At 41.3% G+C, this 18,274-nt stretch overlaps 1 protein-coding gene across 7 annotated transcripts in view; it reads left to right on the top strand.

Annotated features, from left to right (window-relative positions):
• Positions 1-18,274, top strand: part of LOC122686751 (ATP-binding cassette sub-family C member 4-like) — a 2,082,459-nt gene that overhangs the window by 152,729 nt on the left and 1,911,456 nt on the right. Inside the window, exons 2-3 of one of the 7 annotated variants that reach the window (XM_043891994.1) lie at positions 4,490-4,600; positions 5,150-5,270. The exons of the other annotated variants lie outside the window; for them this stretch is intronic. Of the exons in view, the coding sequence (XP_043747929.1) occupies positions 4,490-4,600; positions 5,150-5,270 (232 nt within the window). The remainder of the gene's footprint in view (positions 1-4,489; positions 4,601-5,149; positions 5,271-18,274) is intronic. 7 annotated transcript variants of the gene reach the window in all.

Here is an 18,274-nt window from a genome sequence, read left to right as displayed (position 1 = left end):
GTGGTCCTGAACCTTTGGGCTTTAATCACACTTGGATGATTACTAGTTGTTTTATTTCTGGACCCTAACCCATTTATATTTCCCCCAATTCTAGTATTTCCTTCTTTTATGGAACAGCCCAGGGAATCTCCAGGGATTGGGAGCTCCTATGCTTGTTTTGATGATGGTGTATTTAGTGTGTATAGCTTCATCTCTTGGCCATTTGGTTGCCCTTAAGAAAAGAGGGGCCTAGAAGAAGGAATATGGGTGTGGTTACTGTAAATAATAATAAAGTCAAAAAAATTCTCCTTAACTTCTCTCAGGGCAAGGAACTTTCCAAACCCCTTCTGTTTGTGAATTTTCAAAGTGTATGTGCCTGGAAATGGGAAGGTGAGGACTTTTCATTGATTTGGGTAAGCACCCATTTCCAGTTTTCCTGCTGGAGGGAAAGGCACTATTACCTCTTATTTTATACTTGAAGGCACTGAAGCAGAGAGGTTGAGTAACTTGCTTACCGCCACACAGCCAGTAAGTAACGGAGCAGGATCCCAAGTCAAGCAGTCTGGCTCTGAAGATGGTGTTCCTTATATATGTAACTGATGTCACCAAATTGGCCTCTTGCCTTGTGCTGGGCTCCTAGCCCAGGCTAAGACCCCTTTTCTGGGCTGAAGAGGTTGTTTTTCCACGCAGATTCCCACAGCCAATAACTAAATTGATGGTGAGACTGGAACAGCACAAGTTTTATTCAATGAGCAAAGAATGGAGAAACGAGAGCTTAGTTCACAAATCAACTTTTCAACCCAATTCGGGTCAAGGTAAAAGCAAGGAAATTGAATCAAGAGAGGGAGGACTATTCATGACTTAGATCTGAGTACAAGGGTCTGGTTTGGACCTGAAGGGCAACACTCATTTTTAGTCCTTGTGTGGATTGTTGTCATGACCATTGTCAGCTGTCACGGCACGGATGAGGATGCCATTTAGCATACTAATATATTACAGCAAATGCAAAAATGAGGCTCAGGGTCTAGGGGAGGTTAGGTTTTTCACCATTTTGGGCCTGAAAGTGAAAGTCGCATAGTCGTGTCCAGCTCTCTGAGATCCTGTGGAATGTAGCCCACCAGGTCCTCTGTCCATGGAGTACTGGAGTAGGTTGCCATTTCCTTTTCCAATTTTGGGCCTAGCTAGTTCTAACCAGTTTTTATTTTTCTCTGTAACTTCCTCCTTTGATCCTGAGACTCAGACAAAAGCAGGAAGTAAAAGTGAAAGAGTTAGTCACTCAGTTGTGTCCAATTCTTCCTGACCCCACAGACTGTAGCCTGCCAGGCTCTTCTCTCCATGGGATTCTTCAGGCAAGAATACTGGAGTGGATAGCTAAAATAAATATGATTGTCACCTGGCTGAAGTCCCAGTTCCCAACCCAGGTAAAGACCAGATAAAACTAATGAGGCAGTTGGGGATACACGGACCAAAAAGCAGGAGGAGAATAATTGTAAGGGGTCCTAAGAATGGCAGAAGCCCAGGAAGCTGAGATTGCCCTTTTGATACTGTCCCACCCAAATTTGTTCAGTCAGGGCCCTTCTTGTTCTGAGTATTTGATCAAGCAACTTTCTCTTCATTGAATTTTTATTGGAGTACAGTTGATTTACAATGTTGTGTTAGTTTCTGTTCTACAGCAAAGTGAATCTGTTACACATATACACATACACACTCTTTTTTAGATTCTTTTCCTACGCAGGCCATTACAAAGTACAGAATAGAGTTCTCTGTGCTATACAGTAGGTCCTTCTTGGTTATCTGTTTTATATTTTATAGTGTGTGTATATGTCAATCCCAGTGTCCCAATTTGTCCCTCCTCTCACCCCCTGGTAACCGTAGCTTTTTTTTTTTCCCTGTATCTGTGACTCTAAGTCTATTTTTTAAAGAGTTCATTTATAGCCTTTACTTACATTCCACATATAAGCGATATCATATGATATCCGTCCTTCTCTGTCTGCAAGCAGCCTTCTCTAACAGTCAGGTTACACTGTCTTCTATTTGACCACTCATGTTAACATAGAAACAACAGGAAATAGTTGCAAGGGCACAAATTCCTCCTTGATCAGAGCCACCAGGTAATCAGGAGCTATGCAGTGGTCGAGTGTCATGTGGACCAGAGGCCTAGTGAAGATTTCATCTTTCTAAAGTTAGAGCTGGGTTCTTTAGTTGCCCAGGCCACTGTTCGAGTGCTCCCTTTTTTTGTTGTTGTTGTTTTTTTTAATAGCTTTGGCTTTATAAATTGTTTCTTGTGCTAGGCTCACCAAGAATGCTACAAGGGCGACAGCTCCTTCCATTACCAGTCCAGTCCAGCTCCCTCCTGACTAGATGAATGGCTCCATTTAGATGGGAGGTGGGGTGAGTGTAATTAAAATCTGAATGTGACCTGGATCGGGGTGTGCGCCTTGTATAGCCCAGTATCCACTAGTAGAGTTTTCTTGGAGACAGTTGATGGCCCAATGTGGGTGGTCCTTGCTCCATGGGCCTTGAGGACCCTCAGGGATGCACTGTCTTTGAGTCTAGACTAATGGGTTTAGACTAATGGTGGTGCCCTTCCATCGAGGATACTGCCTCCACAGAGCAGACCCCCCCAGGTTTGGTATGATCCTGTCCCCAGAGCCCTTGGGCATGGTCAGTATCTAGAGTCGGTCATGTCTGGAGGCGGAGGGCTCATTGGAAATATTGGTTGGGTCCCGAGAAAATAGGGGTTTGACTAACACATATGCCTTTGCTGGGGTGGGGTGGCAATGGGGGTAATCTTGATGTCCCTGGGCAGAAGCCTGGGTATGAAGGGATTAAACTGTAGTTTGGTGATGTTCTCAGCTGTTAGTGGAGTTTCCTGAAAGTATAGGGGGCTATATTTATTCCCTGATTGAGGCTGAAGGTGGCAGACCCCACAGTCAGTTAAATTTGAGCCCTTATGAAAGTCTTGTGTTACATTTGAAAATAAATTAATCCGCCAGGAAGTGATAATGAAATGTAAAACCTGAGTTCTGTCACGAAGCCTAAGAACGAATTCCGGGGAACTCACAAACACACAGGCAAAGATTATTTTAGAAGATAGAGATATAAAGTCCTCAGCATAGACTCTGAGAGGGCATGAAGGGCCCCCAAATTTATATCTTTTCTAGTATTGATCTGTACATTTTTGGCTGATTCATGACTTTAATATACATCATTTTTGTTCAATTAATGTAAACATCACAATGTCCATTTTGTCAATTTTATGACTTTCTTGGATGCCCCAGTTTCTCAGTTTCTCTAGACATTGCAACGCCATCCCTCAACCCTTTCTCAAGACCCCAGACCATTATTTAGGGACCAAATGTATGTTTTAATTGCTAATGGTCTTCTTGCAGGTTTCTCTTGATAAACTAGACAGCAGTTAATAATTGTCTTGTCCTGGGTCAGAATGTTTTATGACCTTCCAGACCAGGAAGGGATTCCTCTGAATGCCTGGAAATTGGAGCAAAGAGTGAGATGCTTACTTGAGAAGAGAACAATTGAAATTAAAAAAGGAATTAAAAATTGAAGTTAAAAAAAGTCTTACACTGTCTAGCAATTTCTGCTTCAATTATAGAGAGGACTATAAGAAAAATCAATGTATTCATTTTAGTTGGAAAGATATTATTTATCTTTAGGACATCTTCAGACGGTCGGGGTCAGAAAGAGGCTCATGTGAGGGTTGTCTGACAGGGCTGTAAGGAGCTCAGAGTCCAGAGCCTGTTGGACTCAGGGTGGTGTATTGTGACGTGATCCCCTGTAAAATTTCCTTTGTGTTATTAGCTGAACTAGGGAGGTCTTGAGACTGCAAGGTTGCATCTTATGTGAATATGACTGAGGCATTCTTGAGTCTGGTGGGCTTTCCTGGTGATTCAGTGGTAAAGAATCCATCTGCCAGTGCAGGAGACACGGGTTCAATCCCTGAGCCAAGAAGATCCCCTGGAGAAGGAAATGGCAACCCACTCCAGTATCCTTGCCTGGGAAATCCCATTGACAGAAGAGCCTGGAGGGCCGCAGTCCATGGGGTCACAAAACCAGTCAGACACAACTTAGCCACTAAACAACAACAGCAAAATCCTTGAGTCTGATACAGTTCAGAAAATTTAAGTTCTTGGTAATACAGAAACGTATCTACAGCCTTATCCACAATGGCCATTCAGCTCTATTCTGTGCTCCTGAACCAAGGTAACATTATCTTGATTTCTAAATGTATTTTTCTTAATAATTAAAGTGGACGTACAATGTATGTTCAGTAGACCACAAACAGGGTATTTTAGTTAAGTTATATTCTGTGTAAGCCAGAGTGACTTATTGACACCCTGATATATGTGTTTGTAAGCATATGTCTAATTTTCTCCCTACATCTTTGTATAGTTAAAATGTAGACTTTTTTTAAACAATGTCCATGAATGTAGGATTCTAATTAAAGATATGTATTTTGAATACATGTCACTCTCCTTTTAATTTTTAACAGGTGGCTAAATCCCTTGTTTAAAATTGGTCATAAACGGAAATTAGAAGAAGATGACTTGTACTCAGTGCTTCCGGAAGATCGCTCCCAGCACCTTGGAGAAGAGCTGCAAGGGTGAGCACAGGCAGGAGGGAGTATGGTTAGAAGAGTGAGAATTTCTCCATGGGGCTAAAGGCTTGTGGGGAGGGGCCTTTGCCTTCCTCTGGGTTCTTCTGAGCCTCCTTCCCTGACCCTGAACCCTCACCCCTTCATGCTGACCCCAGGCTTAGCCCACTTTGGAGGCTGGGGGAGCCTGTGTTCCCTGTGTGAGTGGACATGGAGGGAGCCCACAGCCATGGCCCTGGAGGCCGAGCTCTGTCCCCAGAGGTGGGGTCCCTGGAGGACAGTGTCTCCGTTCTGAGCTGCTCATGACCTGTGAGTTCAGCAATGCTTAGCAGGAATTTGTTTCTAGAATCTGGGACTTTTCTCTGAAGACCTGATCTGGTGCTTTTCCTTGTGCTTTAGAGTCTGCTCCGCTCATCTTTCGGGAGCCCTGTGAGCAGTTAGCCAGCATCTATGGGGCCCCACAGAGCGCCCTGTAGTGAAGGCTCATCTTCTGCTCTGTCCCCTCCCCTGTTTTCTATGGCAGGGCTGGTCTTCACGGTGCGTTGTTTCTCTCCGCAGGTACTGGGATCAAGAAGTGTTGAGAGCCCGGAAAGATGCGCGGGAGCCTTCTTTAGTGAAAGCAATCATAAAGTGTTACGGGAAGTCCTACTTAGTTCTGGGAATGTTAATATTTTTTGAGGTAAAAGCTTTTCCATACAGTGCATTGACTTTGAGTATATGTGGGTCAGTCCTGAGATGGATGGACTGAGGCGGGGAGAGGACAGTGGTTTAAGGTCTAAGGGTAAATCTCATCTAGGAATCATGATGTAGATCAACAGTTGTATTTATTTTTCGATTAGACAGATTCTTAAAGGACTTGACCTCTGGAGATTACTGTTTTTCTTTTAACTGATTAAAACAGAGTGTAATGGAAGGATAGCAGCACTGGAAAGATATTTTATACCATGTTAGGATGTTTTTAGTGCTCAATATAAATATTGAGTGATCTTACAACCTCAGGGAATATGTGTCCTGTAGTTTGGAGGAAGTAAACTTCAGAGAACAGCGGTCAGGAGATGGCAACAAATGTAACAGATTCCAAAACAAAGGCCAGAAGCAGAGTTTTAAGAAAGCATTCAGACAGTAATTTGAAGTAGAGGATTTATGTGGCAACAACAGACCTATGTTCAACAACATGGAACTGAACATTATTTTTCATACAAAGTTAAAAGCACATTGTATTTCCTTCCTGACCACTTGTCCAGTCCCCATCTCTTCTAGAGAGACAAGCTTCATCTAAATTATTTCATCTGATTGATGACTGTCATTTATAACTTTATTGCTGCTTCTGTCTCAGGTATTCCTTTAGAAAAAGTGTATGGATTCATTACATATTCTAATGTATTGTCTATAGATTGTAAGATAAAGTCAAACATGTACTGAGGATACTTTTTAAGTTGATTTGTCTTTATACTTAGAAATGTCTCTTAATAGTAGGCTTTCCTGGAGGAGAGTTCTGACAAAATGTGGTCCACTGGAGAAGGGAATGGCAAACCACTTCAGTATTCTTGCCTTGAGAACCCCATGAAAAGTATGAAAAGGCAAAAAGATAAGACATGGAAAGATGAACTCCCCAGGTTGGTAGGTGCCCAATATGCTACTGGAGATCAGTGGATAAATAACTCCAGAAAGAATGAAGAGACAGAGCTAAAGCAAAGACAACACCTAGTTGTGGATGTGACTGGTGATGGAAGTGAAGTCCGATGCTATAAAGAGCAATATTGCATAGGAACCTGGAATGTTAGGTCCATTAATCAAGGCAAATTGGAAGTGGTCAAAGAGGAGATGGCAAGATTGAACATTGACATTTTAGGAATCAGAGAACTAAAATGGACTGGAATGAGTGAATTTGACTCAGATGACCATTATATCTATTACTGTGGGCAGGAATCCCTAAGAAGAAATGGAGTATCCATCATAGTCAACAAAAGAGTCTGAAATGCAATACTTGGGTGCAATCTCAAAAACGACAGAATGATCTCTGTTTGTTTCCAAGGCAAACCATCGAATATCACAGTAATCCAAGCCTATGCCTTGACCAGTAATGTTGAAGAAGCTGAAGTTGAATGGTTCTATGAAGACCTACAAGACCTTCTAGAACTAACACTCAAAAAAAAGATGTCCTTTTCATTATAGGGAACTGGAATGCAAAAGTAGGAAGTCAAAAGATATCTGGGGTAATGGGAAAATTTGGTCTTGGAATACAGAATGAAGCAGGGCAAAGGCTAATAGAGTTTTGTCAAGAGAACGCATTGGTCATAGCAAACACCCTCTTCCAACAACACAAGAGAAGACTCTACACATGGACATCTACATATGGACAGATGATCCATATGAAATCAGATTGATTATATTATCTGCCGCCAAAGATGGATAAGCTGTATACAGTCAGCAAAAGAAGACCGGGAGCTGACTGTGGCTCAGATCATGAAGTTGTTATTGCCAAATTCAGACTTAAATTGAAGAAAGTAGGGAAAACCACTAAACCATTCAGGTATGACTCAAATCAAATCCCTTATGATTATACAGTAGACATGAGAAATAGATTCAAGGGATTAGATCTGATAGACAGAGTGCCTGAGGAACTATGGAAGGAGGTTCGTGACATTGTACAAGAGGCAGGGACCAAGACCATCCCCAAGAAAAAGAAATGTAAGAAGGCAAAATGGTTGTCTGAGAAGGCTTTACAAATAGCTGTGAAGAGAAGAGAAGAGAAGCCAAAGGCAAAGGAGAAAAGGAAAGGTATACACATTTGAATGCAGAGTTCCAAAGACTAGCAAGGAAAGATAAGAAAACTTTCATCACTGATCAGTGCAAAGAAAGAGATGAAAACAATAGAATGGGAAAGACTAGAGATCTCTTCAAGAAAATCAGAGATACCAATGGAACATTTCATACAAAGATGGGCACAATAAAGGACAGAAATGATATGGATCTAACAGAAGCAGAAGATGTTAAGAGGTGACAGGAATACATAGAAGAACTATACAAAACAGATCTTCATGACTCAGATAATCACAGTGGTGTGTTCACTCGCCTAGAGCCAGACATTCTGGAAGGTGAAGTCAAGTGGGCCTTAGGAAGCATCACTAAGAACAAAGCTAGTGGAAGTGGTGGAATTCCAGTTGAGCTATTTCAAATCCCAAAAGATGATGCTATGAAAGTGCTGCTCTCAATATGCAAGCAAATTTGGAAAACTCAGAATTGGCCACAAGACTGGAAAAGGTCAGTTTTCATTCCAATCCCAAAGAGAGGCAAGGCCAAAGAATACTCAAACTGCCACACAATTGCACTCATCTCACATGCTAGTAAAGTAATGCTCAAAATTCTCTAAGCCATGCTTCAACAGTACATGAATCAAAATCACTGCAGATGGTGACTGCAGCCATGGAATTAAAAGATGCTTGCTCCTTGGAAGAAAAGTTATGACCAACCTAGATAGCATATTAAAAAGCAAAGTTATTACTTTGCCAACAAGGTCCGTCTAGTCAAAGCTATGGTTTTCCCAGTAGTCATGTATGGATGTGAGAGTTGGACTATAAGGAAAGCTGAGTGTAGAAGAATTGATGCTTTTGAACTGTGGTGTTGGGGAAGACTCTTGAGAGTCCCTTGAACTGCATGGAGATCCGGCCAGTCCATCCTGAAGGAGATCAGTCCTGAGTGTTTATTGGAAGGACTGATGCTGAAGCTGAAGCTCCAATGCTTTGTGCACCTGATTCGAAGAACTGAGTCACTGGATAAGATCCTGATGCTGGGAAAGATTGAAGGTGAGAGGAAATGGGGGTGACAGCGGATGAGATGGCTGGATGTAGTTACCGACTCAATGGACATGAGTTTGAGTAAACTCCTGGAGTTGGTGATGGAAAGGGAGGCCTAGAATGCTGCAGTCCATGGGGTTGCAAAGAGTCGGACATGACTGTGTGAGTGAACTGAACTGAACTGAACTGAACTTCCTGGTGCTCAGAAGAATCTGCCTGCAGTTCAGGAGACCCTTGTTTGATCCCTGTGTCTGGAAGATACCCTGGAGAAGAAAATGGCAACCCACTCCAGTATTCTTTCCTGAAGAATTCCATGAACACAGGAGCCTGGCAGTGTCCAGTCCATGGGGTCCCAAAGAGTCAGACATGACTGAACGATTCTTACTCACTCAAATTTGGACTGGAGCCCAGAATAACATAAGACATTTGACAGTTGCTCAGCAAGTAATTGTTGACTTTCCCAGGTCACATATGATAAATGCTTTCCTAGGAAAGGATCATCCCCTTCCTGTGGAACAGAACCTGGGGTCCTGTGTCTGGGCTGGAGCTGCCAGAGCTCCCAGCATCACTCCCTTCCCTGGGCTGCCCCCTCCCCATGGGCCAGGTCAGCCAGGCCAGAGCCCCCCATGAGGAGGAGCTCCAGCTTCACCATGAATTGTGGAGAACTCATGCACCCTCCATTAAGGTTTCTATCCTGGGTGAGTTCTCATGAGTCCTGCTTGTCTGGAAACCCTGGGGCCTCGTGTAGGTGTGGCTCATGCCAGGTGCCTGGTTGGATGAGTGGCCTCTGGGTTTATTGTTGGATCATATCCTGGAGCAGCTCTTTCTCTGCTGTCCCTGGTTCTCTAGTTTCTCTTTGGTACCAGATGATAAACAGGCTTGAAGGCAAGTGGGTCTCAAAGCATAGCCCATGTGGATTTTCTTGCTGTCCTGGGCTGTCAGCTCCTTAGGTGCGGTCCCTAAGCCTCGAATGGATCCCATCCTAATATGAGTCCCAGGTCTTGGCTCTGGCAGTTCATAGGAGAAGCAGACATAGAGGGAGAGGCTCCAGAATCTGCGGTTCTTCCTGAGAGGGAATCCGCTCCACTGTGGTGCTGGGAGTGTTGATTTCAAAGTTTTCCAGCCCCAGTAATACTTCCTGCTGGGGATCCAGGAAGGCCAGGCCTGGGGCTGCATAAGGTGCAACTGGTGGAGCCCTGGCCCCTCTTTTAGGAGCTTGGTTTTGGGTGGTCATGGTGGAGAAGAGGGAGCAGAGGACCTTGAACGTAGGGGCTCCTCTGTGTGGTAGCACTGCTAGTACTAGTAGCAGTAGCAGTACTAGTTACTTAAATTGATTTTATGAAGCAAATTTCCATGTTGTGATCTATCTGTACTGATTGTTGGTCTTTATATTTTAGATAATGAACGACCTAAACTCAGCCCAGGATTTTCTAAAACACAAACATGTTTCCTTTGTGACCTCCAGCCCTCTTTCAATTCCCCAGGTGCACAGAATGCCCCGTGGATCATCCATGATCCCAAGCAGTGTGCTCTTTCCTCCCACAGCACAAGCAGGGCCTCCCAGGTACTCCTGGAGGCACCAGTGGGAAAAAGCAGTGTGACGCTTTTTTTTAAGAGTCCAGGGTGAGGCTCTTAGGATTCTGAATATGAAAACCTCTGTCCTATGAGAACAGAGGAGTATCTCTACCACTCAGAAACAGGTACCAGGCTGTGGAGCCCTTGCAGGTCAATGCTAATTAGAACAGAACAGGCAGAGAGTTCCCAGCACCCTGGCCCCTGTGTGCACCTCCACGGGGACCCTGGGTGGGGAGGACAGGAATCCACCTGCATGGGGCCCTCAGGGTGGGGCTCCAGCCTGAAGTCTCTGCCTGGGCCAGAGACACAGAGACCACCTCCCCAGGTCATCAGCACTTCTCTCTGAGGTGAGGTCTCCATTGCTGGTGTATAAGAGGGGTGACCTCAGAGAGCCAGAGTGGGTTCACCCAGTCTCCCCTGAGAGGGGAGGTGTGGCCGGGAGTTATATCCTTTTCCCAGGACCCTTAGATGTGGCCCAGCCTTGTCCGGACACTTGGCCTTTGTCTGAGGCCACTTTTACTGATGGTCTCTGGTCCAGGTGGAGGCTGTGGGGAAGCACATGTGTGTGTAAACCTTCACTTTGGAACTCAACTGATGCACAGGAAGGAAACAGAATCCTCTGAGTTCCTCTTTGGGCTTTGTGCCTCGACTCAGGCCTGGTTCCCCGAGAGTTGTAGTGGGCTTTTGCCTTTATTTCCCAACCCTTTCTTCCATGTGTCCCTCACTTCTGCTCAACAGAGGAGCCTGAGGAGTGTCTGCTGGTGGCAAAGATACTGTGAGCTGAGAGCTACCACTGAGGACCACACAGCAAGGGAGAGGAGGAGGGGACATTGAGCAAAGTGGACATGGACCTGCAGAGCAGACCTGCTGTGTGTGCCCTGCTGGTTCTTGAGAGCATAGCATTAGCCATTAGGTGTTAGTCATCCACAGTGATGACCTTGAGTTATAAATGAAGGTGATGGTTTTCAATCCATTTTCTTTTATTTTTCTAAGTAATTTTTTAATGTAAAATTAAAAAAAAATTAAAAATTGAAGCATGATTGGCTTACAATGTTATATTAGTTTCTGGTATACATCATTAGTGACTTAATATTTTATAGAGTACATGGTAAGTTTAGTTACCAACTGTCACCATATAAAGTTATTCCAATATTATTGAGTATATTTCCTATGTTGTATATTATAATCCCATGCTTTATTCATTTTTAAAAATTTTATTTATTTATTTTTGCCCCCAATTCCCTTTTACTTATTTTACAACTTGGTATTGGTACCTCTTAAGTTCCCTCACCTATTTCACTTGTTCCTTCCACCCCCTCAATCCATTTTCTTTAAGTAGTCATGGAAGTAGGTTACTCTTTTTTAAAAGATTGCATTTATAATGGTTAAAAATTTTAGCAATATGCTTAGAAGTGAAACTTTAATTGCAGTCTAGAAAATTTGGCTTTTACACATGACTTTTTCTTTTTTTTTTTTTTTAATTTTTTTATTAGTTGGAGGCTAATTACTTCACAACATTTCAGTGGGTTTTGTCATACATTGATATGAATCAGCAATAGAGTTACACTTATTCCCCATCCCGATCCCCTCTCCCACCTCCCTCTCCACCCGATTCCTCTGGGTCTTCCCAGTGTACCAGGCCCGAGCACTTGTCTCATGCATCCCACCTGGGCTGGTGATCTGTTTCACCATAGATAGTATACATGCTGTTCTTTTGAAACATCTCACCCTCACCTTCTCCCACAGAGTTCAAAAGTCTGTTCTGTATTTCTGTGTCTCTTTTTCTGTTTTGCATATAGGGCTATCGTTACCATCTTTCTAAATTCCATATATATGTGTTAGTATGCTGTAATGTTCTTTATCTTTCTGGCTTACTTCACTCTGTATAAGGGGCTCCAGCTTCATCCATCTCATTAGGACTGATTCAAATGAGTTCTTTTTGATGGCTGAGTAATATTCCATGGTGTATATGTACCACAGCTTCCTTATCCATTCATCTGCTGATGGGCATCTAGGTTGCTTCCATGTCCTGGCTATTATAAACAGTGCTGCGATGAACATTGGGGTGCAAGTGTCTCTTTCAGATCTGGTTTCCTCAGTGTGTATGCCCAGAAGTGGGATTGCTGGGTCATATGGCAGTTCTATTTCCAGTTTTTTAAGGAATCTCCACACTGTTTTCCATAGTGGCTGTACTAGTTTGCATTCCCACCAACAGTGTAAGAGGGTTCCCTTTTCTCCACACCCTCTCCAGCATTTATTGCTTGTAGACTTTTGGATAGCAGCCATCCTGACTGGTGTGTAATGGTACCTCATTGTGGTTTTGATTTGCATTTCTCTAATAATGAGTGATGTTGAGCACCTTTTCATGATTACACATGACTTTTTCAAGAGTTCTTCCACTATGATCGCCTGTGAGCAACAATGAGTTTTCCAAGCCTTTTGTGAAACCAGCCTCTGCCATTAAGAATAGAGGAGTTGTCTTTCCAGCACTTCTAATAATGAAAGTAATGATAACCCTGGCAGTTTCAGAGCTTGCTGAGCTGTTATAGCTCATTTAGTTGTCCCAGGATTCCTCTGAGGGAGGCAAGGTGGGTATTTTCACAGATAAAGACTTGGAGGCCCAGGAGGGCACATGATGGGCTTAGGGTCATGTGACTTGCAGGTGGCCGACCTGGTTTCTGAAGCACAGTGTTCTGACTCCTAGATCCGTGTTCTCTGTGTTCTGGTCTCTCCTCCCACAGCCTCCACTGAGGCTCAGAGCCAAGAGGAGCTGTTTTTCTAGCAACAGGTCTGTGCTCCTCTGTCAACTGCTTTCTATAGTTTCCCCCCCGCCCCTGTAGATTTTTAAGAACATTTCAAAAATGCAAAAATAGAACAGAATGAAAGTTTAACACAATGTGTCACTGCAGAATAGGGCTCTCTGGCAGAAAGATTGTTGTGAGTTGATTCAGTTTTTGAGAAATAGACACAGGAGAAACCCTGAAGACAGAGTAAAAGTTACTCTCCTGTGAGGGACATTTACATTGATAAGGAAACATCTCTTTGTAAAGGTGTCTGCCTCTCTGTACCGGAAAAAGAAGGATGGCTCTAAATCACAGCAGGATCCTGCTGAAGGACAGTCTTCAAGAAGGATGAAAATCTGCATAACACACCCAACCCTGCTTTAGTTTAAGCTGCTTTTCCTGTTAACCTGTCATAGGTGCCCCATCACCTTTTCTTCTGTCTTTAGCTGGAGATGCATTTAAGGTGGTGGCTTGGGCCATTTCAGGGAGTCAGTAAGCTCTGCTTGATATTTCGCATGTGTATCAGAAATATACATATTAATAAACTTCTGTTTGATTTTCTCTTGTTATTCTGTCATATATTACAGGGATCCTCAGCTAGGAACTCAGAAGGGTAAAGGGAAATAAGCCCCTATGTCATCCTAGTGAATGTCGCTCAGTCGTGTCTGACTCTTTGCAACCCCATGGACTATACAGTCCATAGAATTCTCCAGGCTAGAATACTGGAGTGGGTAGCCTTTCTCTTCTCCAGGGGATCTTCCCAATCCAGGGATCGAACCCAGGTCTCCTGCATTGCAGGAAGATTCTTTACCAGCTGAGCCACCAGGGAAGCCCATGTCACCCTAAGTCAGCTTCAATAGTTGCCATAATGAGCCATCTTGATTCATCTGAAACTCACTCTCACTTCCCAAGATTATTTTAAAGCAGTTCCAAGACATCATATCATTTTTATCCATAATTATTTTAGTATGTATCTTTAAAAGATGTGGAATCTTCCCTTACTGAACATATTTAGTATAAACATTATTGTTATTATGCATAAATATTAAAATTAATATCATCAGTATCTAGCCAGAACTCACAGTTGTCTTTTGCCCCTCTTGCTGTTGGAAACAATATTAAATAAGGTACATTTGGCTGACATAGGTTATACAGATTGCTTTTCTGTCCCCCCCCCCCCCCCACACCCTGCATCTCTAGGTTGTTTGTCCTGTAGAGATTCCCACAGCCTGGATTTGGCTGATCGCTTCTCCCCCTGTGTCAGTTAATGTGTTCCTCTGACACCTTAGTTGGTGTTTAGATCTAGAGGTTTGATATAACTGATTTGGATTTTCTTCACCCCTTTCATCTATGTAGGAGGTAGGGTTGTATACCTCCCTTATGAGGTATATAACATCTTGTGTGTGTGTGTGAGCTGTTAGGAGCTATTCATGATCCTCTCTCAAGGTCCATTAATTCATTAAAGGTTGCAAAATGGGTATGTTCTAAGCTCTTCGGTTAACCCTGAACTATAGTATTTATAGGAAGAGTAGGGGAAAATAATGTTTTTCATTTTTTAAAACCTGTTTTCAAAATGATGAGGTGATTCTCCTCTGGGGCTGGTGAGTTTTTATTGTTGTCTGCTTTGGTTTTGTGAATGTCAGTTTGAGCTCATGGATTTGAGCATTTCTGATCTGCTTCATTCCGTTTCATTTGTTACACTTGTGCCAAACTTTGGCAATCTTTGGACAGTGGGGGTCTATTCAGGTTGGGTCCTAAGTATTTTGCACATACTCTAGAAGTCTTTGCAAGATTTTTTGTTTTGTTTTGTTTTTTGGTTCCTGGTGTGAGAGGATGTTTCTAGCTCATTTTGTACAGCATTTGCTCCAGCCCTGGAATCATCCATTTATCCAAGCAGCCCTGGCTTCTTTTAGTATGAAATGATATTCAAAGACTATAGTCTGAATGTTAGAGGTGCTTATTGCTCTTGGTTTTTGTTTCTTGGCTTTTTCATTAGGCAAAGTTAGAATATATTTTTTAAGGTAAAGAAAACTAGTACAGCCACTGTGGAAAACAGTGTGGCGATTTCTTAAAAAACTGGAAATAGAACTGCCATATGACCCAGCAATACCACTTCTGGGCATACACACTGAGGAAACCAGATCTGAAAGAGACACGTGCACCCCAATGTTCATCGCAGCACTGTTTATAATAGCCAGGACATGGAAGCAACCTAGATGCCCATCAGCAGATGAATGGATAAGGAAGCTGTGGTACATATACACCATGGAATATTACTCAGCCGTTAAAAAATTCATTTGAACCAGTTCTAATGAGATGGATGAAACTGGAGCCCATTATACAGAGTGAGGTAAGCCAGAAAGATAAAGAACATTACAGCATACTAACACATATATATGGAATTTAGAAAGATGGTAACGACAACCCTATATGCAAAACAGAAAAAGAGACACAGAAGTACAGAACAGACTTTTGAACTCTGTGGGAGAAGGTGAGGGTGGGATGTTGCGAAAGAACAGCATGTATATTATCTATGGTGAAACAGATCACCAGCCCAGGTGGGATGCATGAGACAAGTGCTCGGGCCTGGTGCACTGGGAAGACCCAGAGGAATCGGGTGGAGAGGGAGGTGGGAGGGGGGATCGGGATGGGGAATACGTGTAACTCTATGGCTGATTCATATCAATGTATGACAAAACCCACTGAAATGTTGTGAAGTAATTAGCCTCCAACTAATAAAAAAAAAAAAAAAAAAAAAGAAATATGTATATATGGGTGTTTCCAGTCCAAGTCAGATGCAGGAAGTTTTTACTTCATCTTATTGTGCTTACATCTGTATCTCTTTCCTCCCGTCATCTATTCTTTGTTCCATGTCTAAGCCCAACTCTCAATGATATCAACATAATAATTCATTTGTTTTACCTTATAATGTGACTTCTGAAAGCAATTTAAGATTTTTTTTGCACTTCGTACTGTCTTCAGGTTGGTGTATCACACAGAGAATATATTTTCAAATTATTTTGTTTAAAACTACTTTTTTTAAAAAAAGTATTTATTTTTTATTGAAGGATGATTGCTTTACAGAATTTTTCTGTTTTCTGTCATACCTCAACATGAATCAGCCATAGGTATACATATAGCCCCTCCCTGTTGAACCTCACTCCCATCTCCCTCCCCACCCCACCCCTCTAGGTTGATACAGAGCCCCTGTTTGAATTTCCTGAGCCAAACAGCAAATTCCTCATTGGCTATCTATTTTACATATGGTTATGTAAGTTTCCATGTTACTCTTTCCATACATCTCACCCTCTCCACAAAAGTACCTAAATATATACCCATCCCCTTGGTTAGAGCCATACCAAAAAGAACTATTGGATATATATTTAGGTACTTTGGTTTAATTTTACTCTGAAGTTTTAGGAATTGCTTTTTAATAATTATTAAATTATTTATTAAATAATTTATTAAAATTTATTAAATTTAATTATTAAATATTTATTAAAATAAATTTTATTATTTATTTTTATTTATTAAATTTATTTATTTATAATAATAAATATTATAATTTATTATAAATTATAAATAAATAAATTATAAATTATAAAATAATTTAAACATTTATTTAAATATTATAATAATATTTACTAATATTAAATAAAATTAATTAAATTTATTTAATTGACTAAATAATAATTCAAATATTAAATATTTATAAATAAATAAATTATACATTATAAATAAATATTATGATAAATTTATTTTTAACTAACTTATTAAAAATCATATAATGCTTTCATGATTCCCAAATCAAGAAAGGGCTATTTTTTTTTTTTTTTTGCATTTTTAATTTTTTTTTTATTTTTATTTTTATTTTTAATTAATTAATTAATTTATTTTTCAGTGGGTTTTGTCATACATTGACATGAATCAGCAATAGAGTTACACGTATTCCCCATCCCGATCCCCCCTCCCACCTCCCTCTCCACCCGATTCCTCTGGGTCTTCTCAGTGCACCAGGCTCGAGCACTTGTCTCATGCATCCCACCTGGGCTGGTGATCTGTTTCACCATAGATAATATACATGCTGTTCTTTCGCAACATCCCACCCTCACCTTCTCCCACAGAGTTCAAAAGTCTGTTCTGTACATCTGTGTCTCTTTTTCTGTTTTGCATATAGGGTTGTCGTTACCATCTTTCTAAATTCCATATATATGTGTTAGTATGCTGTAATGTTCTTTATCTTTCTGGCTTACCTCACTCTGTATAATGGGCTCCAGTTTCATCTATCTCATTAGAACTGGTTCAAATGAATTCTTTTTCACGGCTGAGTAATATTCCATGGTGTATATGTACCACAGCTTCCTTATCCATTCATCTGCTGATGGGCATCTAGGTTGCTTCCATGTCCTGGCTATTATAAACAGTGCTGCGATGAACATTGGGGTGCAAGTGTCTCTTTTAGATCTGGTTTCCTCAGTGTGTATGCCCAGAAGTGGGATTGCTGGGTCATATGGCAGTTCTATTTCCAGTTTTTTAAGAAATCTCCATACTGTTCTCCATAGCGGCTGTACTAGTTTGCATTCCCACCAACAGTGTAAGAGGGTTCCCTTTTCTCCACACCCTCTCCAGCATTTATTGCTTGTAGACTTTTGGATAGCAGCCATCCTGACTGGCGTGTAATGGTACCTCATTGTGGTTTTGATTTGCATTTCTCTGATAATGAGTGATGTTGAGCATCTTTTCATGTGTTTGTTAGCCATCTGTATGTCTTCTTTGGAGAAATGTCTGTTTAGTTCTTTGGCCCATTTTTTGATTGGGTCATTTATTTTTCTGGAATTGAGCTTCAAGGGTTGCTTGTATATTTTTGAGATTAATCCTTTGTCTGTTTCTTCATTTGCTATTATTTTCTCCCAATCTGAGGGCTGTCTTTTCACCTTACTTATAGTTTCCTTTGTTGTGCAAAAGCTTTTAAGTTTCATTAGGTCCCATTTGTTTAGTTTTGCTTTTATTTCCAATATTCTGGGAGGTGGGTCATAGAGGATCTTGCTGTGGTTTATGTCGGAGAGTGTTTTGCCTATGTTCTCCTCTAGGAGTTTTATAGTTTCTGGTCTTACATTTAGATCTTTAATCCATTTTGAGTTTATTTTTGTGTATGGTGTTAGAAAGTGATCTAGTTTCATTCTTTTACAAGTGGTTGACCAGCTTTTTTTTTTTTTTTTTTAAAGAAGGCTGATGGGGGGATCGGGATGGGGAATACTTGTAAATCCATGGCTGATTCATGTCAATGTATGACAAAAACCACTACAATATTGTAAAGTAATTAGCCTCCAACTAATAAAAAAAAATAAAGAAGGCTGATATCCTTGTTAGCTCTAATCCAATTATCCTTCTCCTTTTAGAGATAATTTTTCAGGCTAATTTTAATTCATCTTTTATTCATATTTTTAAAATGCCTTTACTGAACATTTTGTTTTTCCTGCTGTGCGCAATGAAATATTTTAATTTCATCACTATAATCTCTGGACTTG

This window comes from Cervus elaphus, chromosome 30 (assembly GCF_910594005.1).
Source record: "Cervus elaphus chromosome 30, mCerEla1.1, whole genome shotgun sequence".
NCBI lineage: Eukaryota > Metazoa > Chordata > Mammalia > Artiodactyla > Cervidae > Cervus > Cervus elaphus.
Note: the sequence above shows the minus strand (reverse complement) of the source record. Positions and strands in the feature narration are given on the sequence as shown.